The following is an 11448-nucleotide window of genomic DNA, read 5'->3' as shown; positions in this document are numbered from 1 at the left end:
TGAAAGTTCAAAGTTAAGATATCAGCAAGGGGACTTCTTCTGATAATTATGTTATGGGTGATTATCCTTCCACTGTAACTTTACCTTGTCTTCTTTCTTTGCATCTTTTGTTCTCATAATTCAAAATAAAAAAATTAAAAAAAAGAAATTATGGTCCATATACACAATAGAATATTATGCAGCTATCCCGAGAGATGAAAGTCATGAAATTTTTCTATATATGGATGTACATGGAATCAATTATGCTGAGTGAAATTAGTCAGAGGAAGAAGGAAAGACACAATAGAATATTATGCAGCTATCCGGAGAGAGGAAGTTATGAAATTTTCCTCTATATGGATGTACATGGAATCTATTATGCTGAGTGAAATTAGTCAGAGGAAGAGGGAGAGAGACACAAAATAGTCTCAATTATCTATGGGTTTTAAGAAAAATTAAAGACATTAAAATAATTTCCACTTATATTAGCAGTGCAGTGGCAAATGATGGGCAATATGGGATGCATGCTTGGAACAAGTGTGAAGAGACAACAACATTGGTGATGAGAATGCCCCTGATTCAATGTCACTATGTATCTAAAATACTACTGCGAATGATTTGGAACCCATTTGATCAAAATAAAAATTATTAATAAAATAAACTGGGGATGAGCTGAAAGAGATAGTACACAGGATAGAGCACTTACATTGCATGTGGCATACCTGGGTTCAATCCTGGCATCCCATATCTGAGCCCACAAAGAATAATTTCTGAGAACCAGAAGTTAGCCTCTGAGCACAAAGTATGGCTTCAAAAAGAACAAATAAAACAAAAAACAAAATGAAATAAAAAAATTTCTTACATTTTCCTTACACTGACAATATGGTGTCACACTTGGTGTATAATATACTTAGTTTTGCTTCATCAACAAGTGTTTCCAGTAATGTCTTTGGGAAAACCATCATTAATACAAATTAGATCCAGATAATAGTAATATAGAATAAGTTAGACACATTAGATACACTGCACTATGGAATTGGTCTGCCTTTTCACTTTATTCTACAACGCATATGACCCGTCAATACCAAACCACTCCTTTTCTCAACAGAGAAATTATAAGAACCCATTAGGAAATGAGCCAGGAAAAAAATTAAAGCATTTGGTTCAGACTTGTAGTTCTTGTTGCCTCACTTGAGGAGAGAATAAGGCCCTTAATAGTGAACACTTTACTCCTACAAATGTTCCTTGTTGCATTTCTTTGTTATTTTACTAAGGTTGTTGCAAACTTTATCTATCGTTACTCATGTCACATCTTCATCAATGGCTAACTTTGGGCCGGTCTTTACAGGTTCTGAAATACTTTGCAAATATGTAATGCTTGCACTGAAGATATGAAGAGCAAAAAATCACATATGGGATATTTTGGCACTCAAACTAAATATCACATTTTAATAGAAATATTCTTTTGAATGACTGTGAACATTGGGCCCATGACAAAAGGTTCATTTTCACTGTCTAAAATAAATGTTTGGAAATTATAGGGATTACAAGAGAAAATAAAGTAATGTGAACATTTATTTAAAAATTTGTAAATAAATGATACGGAGAATATTGTGCTTTATGAGAATGATTTGTAAATATTTAATTTCAAAATAATATTTAAAATTGAAATCTAAGTTTAGAATAGAAGAAGCAAAAGAAAGCACAGAGCAAGTTTTTGTCTCACTTCCCTATGACCATGAACCACTGTGCCGAGTGTTACTACCCGTATATGAGGCACAATAATAATCAGCCTCGTCCTCAGGCATGACCCCAGAGATGGTCAGGGATGCTGTGTTGCCAGACTTGGAGCCTGAGAAGCGATCAGGGATCCCTGTGGGCCGACGGTTGACATAATAAATCAGCAGTTTGGGGGCTGTGTGCTCCTGCTGCTGGTACCAGGAAACACCATCATATCTCCCAATGTCATTGCTGGTTCCTTGACAGGTGATGGAGACTGTCTGTCCCGGTGTCCCAGACATTGAGGGAGCCTGAGACAGGGCTGACTGGGCCCAGATCCCTGAAAATAAAAAGATAAAACACTGTTGAGTTCAAGCTGAATACAGGAGAGCCAAGGAAGGGGAAAAAAATGCTAAGTCCAAATGTGCTCAGGACTCTTAGACTCACCTGTGCCCTGACTGAGGAGGCAAAGGAGGAGAAGAGCCCAGCTCATGATGGAGATGCCCCAGAGTGCTGCCTCCTGGGCCTGGCTCTATCCCAGCTCTTATCCCTGCCCTGACCCAGAGGAGGGAGGGGCCTGCATGCAAAACTGCTTTCTGTTTTTGCCTCTGCTCAATCCTTCTCTGAGGAAGCCTAGAACAGAACATGTTTCTGCATTACTTAAGAAAATATTATTATCAGTTTTCATTTTCCTCTTTCTGTCTTTTAATATTTTTGCACCAGACCTGGTAGTGCTTAAGGGTTACTCCTTTTTTCTGCACTCAGAAATTACTCCTGGCAGTCTTGAAAACAGGTGATTAGCCAAGGATTAACCTGAGTCAGGATCATGCAAAGAAGGCTTTACCCACTAAACTGTTAACCCAACTCAATTTTTTTTTTTGGTTTATGGGCCACAACTAGCAGTGCTCAGATGTTACACCTGGCTCTGTGCTCAGAAATTATTCCTGGCAGGCTAAGGGGATCATATGAAATGCTTGGAATTGAAACCAGGTCTGTTCTGGGTCAGCCACCTGCAAGGCAAAGGCCCTACTGCTGTGCTACCATTGCAGCCTATAATATGGATTTTTTGAATAGTTATCCAGGAACCTTCTTCCAATTTCTCTTATTTTTGTGACTAGGCCACAGATAAATGTTTTCAGCATCTTATGGTGGCTATCTTTCAAATCTATCCATTGAGTGTATGTAAAGATTATATTCATAGAAAGATGCAGAACTTGCATAAAATGACATCTTACTCTTTATTTCACCTAAAGCCTTCTAGCTCATCATGATCTGAGATACTCTGTGATTTCAGATGGGCCTCTTTGCTGTCTAGATTCCCAAACTGCAAGCAAATCCACCCTAAACACATCCAGGGGTGTGTGCAAACTCCAAAGATTTTGGAAAACAATCCAAATGATGAGGGATGGAAGAATGTGCCACTAGGCCAGGAATCACTGCCTTGGGGAACACGTGAGGCTGAGTATAGAAAATACTTGGACCTTAAGTGCAGCTTCTTTGAAGACAGGAAGGGATCAAGGCCAGTGTTTCTATGAGTCCTAGTGATTGTACAACTACCACCTCAACATCAAACAAGGAAGGGCTTGGGAATAATATACTTCATAATACTAATAATAAAAAGACTAAAATGTCAAGTTATCATTATAGAAGCCATTTAAGCTGTGGCAAGATCAGAACACCATGTATCCACCTAATGCAACGATAAGAACTAAGAACATACAAATAGTAAATATCTGAATATATAAATTCTAAATCACAGAAGACAAGGGGGAATGACAGCCAAATTTAATTAACAATGAAGAGTGAACTTTCTGTTTTTCTGTGTCCTTGGACTCAAGAAAATTCTGTAGATTTGAGACAGTGCACCCTTATTTTCCCTTAGGTAAAACTTATGGAAACTGTTCTTGATGCGTTATTTAGTTTACTTCCTTTATAAAACACAGTAAAAGGGTCAGTGAGGTGGTGCTAGAAGTAAGGTGTCTGCCTTTCAAGCGCTAGCCAAGGAACGAACCACGGTTCGATCCCCCTGCATCCCATATGGTCCCCCAAAGCCAGGGGCTATTTATGAGCGCATAGCCAGGAGTAACCCCTGAGCATCAAACGGGTGTGCCCCCCCCCAAAAAAAAACAAAAAACAAAAAAACACACAGTAAAGATTATTTCCAAATACAGGCTCTTACTGCCCCCTCATGGCCTTACGCTGTATTGCCAAAATCCCTTCCCCACACCTATATTCATCTCAGCACTATTTCCAATAGCCAGAATCTGGAAACAACCAGATGTCTTCAATAGATGAATGGCTTAAAAAACTGTGGTCCCCTACACTGCTCAGACATCGACCTGCTCAAAAGAGACTTCCCTTAACACTGTGAAGACTTAACAACAACAACAACCTGCTTACAGGACAGGGCTCCCTGCATTGCCCTTTGATTGTGAGGTGAAACGAGAGGACACTCCACATCCTAACTTCAATGTAGGATATGCAGATTCCAGGATCTTTAATACAGAAACATGATACCAACAATAGACTGTTTGAAAAATAAAAGTGTGTTGGCACTACAGACAATGCTTGGAACGGACGATCTAGCTTGCCTGGAGCCTAGAGTTGGTCTTGTGCCAGGAAACCTCAGGGGTCGGGTCTCTTTGTATTTAGACCAAGATTATTCCTTTCCATGTCCCTCATATTTTGGAGGGCCTATGAAAACAACAATTGCCACTATAACACCATTTTTACTGTGCTCCTTTGACTCTAATCCTTAAAAAGAACCCACTTAAAATATGAGGTTAACTTAAGCTAATATGCATGTATATGGAAATGTAAAAAAATACTATGCCTGTAATGTTTAAGGAGTTATGTAAGTTTTATGGCTTTAAATTGCCTTGTGTGCTGTTAAGAAATATTATAATGTGTTACAATCTGGGGACTTGACGGAAAAAGTAATTGTACATGAATTCTGTCTTATTTAACATAATGTTCTTTGGCTGAAAGTTCAAAGTTAAGATATCAGCAAGGGGACTTCTGAGAATTATGTTATGGGTGATTGTCCTTCCACTGTAACTTTACCTTCTCCTCTTTCTTTGCATCTTTGTTCTCATAATTAAAAATAATAAATTAAAAAAAAAGAAACTGTGGTCCATATACACAATAAAATATTATGGAGCCATCCGAAGAGATGAAGTCATAAAATTTTCCTCTACATGGATGTACATGGAATCTATTATGCTGAGTGAAATTAGTCAGAGGAAAAAGGAGAGAGACACAGAATAGCCTCAATTATCTATGGGTTTTAAGAAAAATTAAAGACATTGAAATAATTTCCACTTATATTAGCAGCACGAGGGGCAAATGGGGGGCAATATGGGATGCATGCTGGGAACAAGTGTGAAGAGAGAACAACATTGGTGGTGAGAATGCCCCTGATTCAATGTCACTATGTATCTAAAATACTACTGTGAATGATTTGGAACCCATTTGGTCAAAATAAAAATTATTAATAAAAAGCTGGGGATGAGCTGAAAGAGATAGTACACAGGATAGAGCACTTACATTGCATGTGGCATACCTGGGTTCAATCCTGGCATCCCATATCTGAGCCCACAAAGAATAATTTCTGAGAACCAGAAGTTAGCCTCTGAGCACAAAGTATGGCTTCAAAAAGAACAAATAAAACAAAAAACAAAATGAAATAAAAAAATTTCTTACATTTTCCTTACACTGACAATATGGTGTCACACTTGTTGTATAATATACTTAGTTTTGCTTCATCAACAAGTGTTTCCAGTAATGTCTTTGGGAAAACCATCATTAATACAAATTAGATCCAGATAATAGTAATATAGAATAAGTTTGACACACTAGATACACTGCACTATGGAATTGGTCTGCCTTTTCTCTTTATTCTACAATGCATATGACCAGTCAATACCAAACCACTCTTTTCTCAACAGAGAAATTATAAGAACCCATTAGGAAATGATCAACGAAAAAATTTAAGAAATTGGTTCATACTTGTAGTTCTTGTTGCCTCACTTGAGGAGAGAATAAGACCCCTAATAGTGAACATTTTACTCCTGCAAATGTTCCTTGTTGCATTTCTTTGTTATTTTACTAAGGTTGTTGCAAGTTTTGTCTATCCTTACTCATGTCACATTTTCGTTAATGGCTAACTTTGGGCTGGTCTTTACAGGTTCTGAAATACTTTGCAAATATGTAATGCTTGTACTGGAGATATGAAGAGCAAAAAATCACATATGGGATATTCTGGCACTCAAAATAAATATCACATTTTAATAGAAATATTCTTTTGAATGACTGTGAACATTGGGCCCATGACAAAATGTTCATTTTCACTGTCTAAAATAAATGTTTGGAAATTATAAGGATTACAAGAGAAAATAAAGTAATGTAAAGAATTATTTAAAAAATTGTAAATAGGGCCGGGCGGTGGCGCTAAAGGTAAGGTGCCTGCTTTGCCTGCGCTAACCTTGGACGGACCGCGGTTCGATCCCCCGGTGTCCCATATGGTCCCCCAAGCCAGGAGCAAACTTCTGAGAACATAGCCAGGAGTAACCCCTGAGCGTTACCGGGTGTGGCCCAAAAACCAAAAAAAAAAAATTGTAAATAAATAATTCAGAGAATATTGTGCTTTATGAGAATGATTTGTAAATATTTAATTTCAAAATAATATTTAAATTGAAATCTAAGTTTAGAATAGAAGAAGCAAAAGAAAGCACAGAGCAAGTTTTTGTCTCACTTCCCTATGACCATGAACCACTGTGTAGATTGTAAATACTTGATAATGAGGCACAATAATAATTAGCCTCGTCCTCAGGCATGACCCCAGAGATGGTCAGGGATGCTGTGTTGCCAGCCTTGGAGCCTGAGAAGTGACCGGGGATCCCTGAGGGCCATTGGTTGACTTTATAAATCAGCATTTTGGGGGCTGTGTGCTCCTTCTGCTGGTACCAGAAAACAAAATTATATCCCCCAATGTCATTGCTGTTTCCTTGACAGGTGATGGAGACTGTCTGTCCCAGTGTCCCAGACATTGAGGGAGGCTGAGTCAGGACTGACTGGGCCCAGATCCCTGAAAATAAAAAGATAAAACACTGTTGAGTTCAAGCTGAATACAGGTGAGCCAGGGAAGGAGAAACAAATGCTAAGTCCAAATGTGCTCAAGGCTCTTTCCCTAAGATTCACCTGTGCCCTGGCTGAGGAGGCTAAGCAGGAGAAGAGCCCAGCTCATGGTGGAGATGCCTCTGAGTGCTGCCTTCTGGGCCTGGCTCTATCCCAGCTCTTATCTCTGTCCTGGCCCAGAGGAGGGAGGGGCTGCATGCAAAACTGCTTTTGGTTTTTGCCTCTGCTCAACCCCTCTCTAAGGAGGCCTAGAACAGAAGATGTTTTTGCATTACTTAAAAAAATATTGTTATTATTTCACATTTTCCGTTTGCTATCCTTTAATATTTTTGCACCAGACCTGGTAGTGCATAGGGGTTACTCCTTTTTCTGCACTCAGAAATTACTCTTAGCAGGCTTGGAAAACAGGTGGTTAGCCAAGGTTCAACCTGACTCAGTATCATGCAAACAAGGTCTTATCCATTGTACTGTTTACGCAACTCAATTTTTTTTTGTTTTTTTTTTGTTTGTTTGTTTTTGTTTTTGGGCCACTCCAGAAGTGCTCAGATGTTACACCTGGCTCTGTGCTCAGAAATTACTCCTGGCAGGCTCAGGGGACCATATTAAATGCTCGGAATTGAAACCAGGTCTGTTCTGGGTCAGCCACCTGCAAGGCAAATGCCCTACTGCTGTGCTAACTTTGAAGCCTACAATAGGGATTTTTTGAAGTCTAGTTATACAGAAACCTTCTTCCAATTTGTCTTTTTTTGTGACTAGGCCACATATAAGTATTTTTAGCATCTTTGAGTGGTTTTTTTTTTTTCAAATCTTTCCATTGAGTGTATGTAAAGATTATATTCACAGAAAGATGCAGAACTTGCATAAAATGACATCTTACTCTTTACTTCACCTTTACTTCACCTTGTAGCTCATCAGGAGCTGAGATGCTCTGTGATTTCAGATGGGCCTCTTTGGTGTCTAGATTCTCAAACTGCAAGCAATTGCACCCTAAACACACACAGGGGTGTGTGCAAACTACAAAGATTTTCGAGTACAACCCCAATGATGAGGGATGGAGGAATGTGGCACTAGGCCAGGAATCACTGCCTTGGGGATAACCTGAGGCTGAGTATAAAACATACTTGGTCCTTAAGTGCAGCTATATGAAGACTGGAAGGGATCAAGGCCAATGTTTCTATGAGTCCTAGTGATTGTACAACTACCACCTCAACATCAAACAAGGAAGGGCTTGGGAATAATATACTTCATAATACAAATAATAAAAAGTCTGTAATATCAAGTTATCATAATAGCAGCCATTTAAGCTGCAGCAAGATCAGAACCCCATGTACACACCTAATACAATGATAAGAACTAAGAACATACAAATAGCAAATATCTGAATATAAAAATTCTAAATCACAGAAGGGGGGAATGACAGCCAAATTTCATTAACAATGAAGAATGAAATTTCTGTTTTCCTGTGTCCTTGGACTCAAGAAAATTCTGTAGATTCGAGACAGTGCACCCGTATTTTCCCTTAGGTAAAACTTATGGAAACTGTTCTTGATGCGTTATTTAGTTTACTTTCTTTATAAAACACAGTAAAGGATCAGTGAGGTGGCGCTAGAGGTAATGTGTCTGCCTTGTAAGCGCTAGCCAAGGAACGAACTACCGTTCAATCCCCCTGTGTCCAATATGGTCCCCCCCAAGCCAGGGGCAATTTCTGAGTGAATAACCGGAGTAACACCTGAGCATCAAACGGGTGTGGCCCAAAAAACCACACACACACACACACACACACACACACACACACACACAAGATTCTTTCCAAGTACAGCCTCTTACTGCCCCCTCTTGGCCTTAAGCTTTATTGCCAAAATCCCTTCCTCACACCTATATTCATCTCAGCACTATTTCCAATAGCTAGAGTCTGGAAACAACCAGATGTCTTCAGCATATGAATGGCTTAAGAAACTGTGGTCCATATACACAATAGAATATTATGCAGCCATCCGGAGAGATGAAGTCATGAAACTTTCCTATACATGGATGTACATGGAATCTATTATGCTGAGTGAAATTAGTCAGAGGAAGAGGGAGAGAGACACAGAATAGTCTCAATTATCTATGGGTTTTAAGAAAAATTAAAGACATTGAAATAATTTCCACTTATAATAGCAGTGCGGGGGGGGGGGGGGGTAAATGAGGGGCAATATGGGATGCATGCTGGGAACAAGTGTGAAGAGAGAACAACATTGGTGGTGAGAATGCCCCTGATTCAATGTCACTATGTACCTAAAATACTACTGTGAATGATTTGGAACCCATTTGATCAAAATAAAAATTATTAATAACAAAACTGGGGATGAGCTGAAAGAGATAGTACACAGGATAGAGCACTTACATTGCATGTGGCAGACCTGGGTTCAATCCTGGCACCCCATATCTGAGTCCACAAAGAGTAATTTCTGAGAACCAGGAGTTAGCCTCTGAGCACAAAGTATGGCTTCCAAAAGAACAAATAAAACAAAGAACAAAATGAAATAAAAAAAATTTCTTACATTTTCCTTACACTGACAATATGGTATCACACTTGTTGTATAATATACTTAGTTTTGCTTCATCAACAAGTGTTTCCAGTAATGTCTTTGGGAAAACCATCATGAATACAAATTAGATCCAGATAATAGTAATATAGAATAAGTTTGACACACTAGATACACTGCACTATGGAATTGGTTTGCCTTTTCACTTTATTCTACAATGCACATGACCCGTCAATACCAAACCACTCCTTTTCTCAACAGGGAAATTATAAGAACCCATTAGGAAATGAGCCAGGAAAAAAATTAAAGCATTTGGTTCAGACTTGTAGTTCTTGTTTCCTCACTTGAGGAGAGAATTAGGCCCTTAAATGTAAACATTTTTCTCCTGCAAATGTTCCTTGTTGCATTTCTTTGTTATTTTACTAAGGTTGTGGCAAACTTTGTCTATCCTTACTCATGTCACATATTCATCAATGGCTAACTTTGGGCCGGTCTTTACAGGTTCTGAAATACTCTGCAAATATGTAATGCTTGTACTGAAGATATGAAGAGCAAAAAATCACATACAGGATATTCTGCACTCAAAATAAATATCACATTTTAATAGAAATATTCTTTTGAATGACTGTGAACATTGGGCCCATGACAAAAGGTTCATTTTCACTGTCTAAAATAAATGTTTGGAAATTATAGGGATTACAAGAGAAAATAAAGTAATGTGAACATTTATTTAAAAATTTGTAAATAAATGATATGGAGAATATTGTGCTTTATGAGAATGATTTGTAAATATTTAATTTCAAAATAATATTTAAAATTAAAATCTAAGTTTAGAATAGAAGAAGCAAAAGAAAGCACAGAGCAAGTTTTTGTCTCACTTCCCTATGACCATGAACCACTGTGCAGAGTGTTACTACTCGTATATGAGGCACAATAATAATCAGCCTCGTCCTCAGGCATGACCCCAGAGATGGTCAGGGATGCTGTGTTGCCAGCCTTGGAGCCTGAGAATCGATCGGGGATCCCTGAGGGCCGACGGTTGACATAATAAATCAGCAGTTTGGGGGCTGTGTGCTCCTGCTGCTGGTACCAGGAAACATAACTATATCCTCCAATGTCATTGCTGGTTCCTTGACAGGTGATGGACACTGTCTGTCCCGGTGTCCCAGACATTGAGGGAGGTTGAGACAGGGCTGACTGGGCCCAGATCCCTGAAAATAAAAAGATAAAACACTGTTGAGTTCAAGCTGAATACAGGTGAGCCAAGGAAGGGGAAAAAATGCTAAGTCCAAATGTGCTCAGGACTGTTAGACTCACCTGTGCCCTGACTGAGGAGGCAAAGGAGGAGAAGAGCCCAGCTCATGATGGAGATGCCCCAGAGTGCTGCCTCCTGGGCCTGGCTCTATCCCAGCTCTTATCCCTGCCCTGACCCAGAGGAGGGAGGGGCCTGCATGCAAAACTGCTTTCTGTTTTTGCCTCTGCTCAATCCCTCTCTGAGGAAGCCTAGAACAGAACATGTTTCTGCATTACTTAAGAAAATATTGTTCGGGGCCGGGCGGTGGCGCAAGATGTAAGGTGCCTGACTTGCCTGCGATAGCCTTGAACGGACCGCGGTTCGATCCCCAGTGTCCCATATGGTCCCCCAAGCCAGGAGCAACTTCTGAGCGCATAGTCAGGAGTAACCCCTGAGCGTCACAGGGTGTGGCCCAAAAACCAAAAGAAAAAAAAGAAAATATTGTTATCAGTTTTCATTTTCCTCTTTCTGTCTTTTAATATTTTTGCACCAGACCTGGTAGTGCTTAAGGGTTACTCCTTTTTGTGCACTCAGAAATTACTCCTGGAAGTCTTGAAAACAGGTGATTAGCCAAGGATTAACCTGAGTCAGGATCATGCAACGAAGGCTTTACCCAGTATACTGTTAACCCAACTCAAATTTTATTTTTTTGGTTTATGGGCCACAACCAGCAGTGCACAGATGTTACACCTGGCGCCGTGCTCAGAAATTATTCCTGGCAGGCTAAGGGGATCATATGAAATGCTTGGAATTGAAACCAGGTCTGTTCTGGGTCAGCCACCTGCAAGGCAA

The 11448-nt window shown here is 39.5% G+C and overlaps 1 gene segment (V, D, J or C); it reads right to left on the bottom strand.

Moving 5' to 3' along the window:
• Positions 1 to 1929: 1929 nt before the first annotated feature.
• Positions 1930 to 10725, bottom strand: LOC126030780 (immunoglobulin lambda variable 2-8-like). The segment is given in 3 exon segments: positions 1930 to 2024; positions 10280 to 10573; positions 10680 to 10725. Coding segments are annotated over 3 exon segments (420 nt in total).
• Positions 10726 to 11448: the final 723 nt, after the last annotated feature.

This window comes from Suncus etruscus, chromosome 15 (genome assembly GCF_024139225.1).
Source record: "Suncus etruscus isolate mSunEtr1 chromosome 15, mSunEtr1.pri.cur, whole genome shotgun sequence".
In the NCBI taxonomy this organism is placed as follows: Eukaryota; Metazoa; Chordata; class Mammalia; order Eulipotyphla; family Soricidae; genus Suncus; species Suncus etruscus.
Note: the sequence above shows the minus strand (reverse complement) of the source record. Positions and strands in the feature narration are given on the sequence as shown.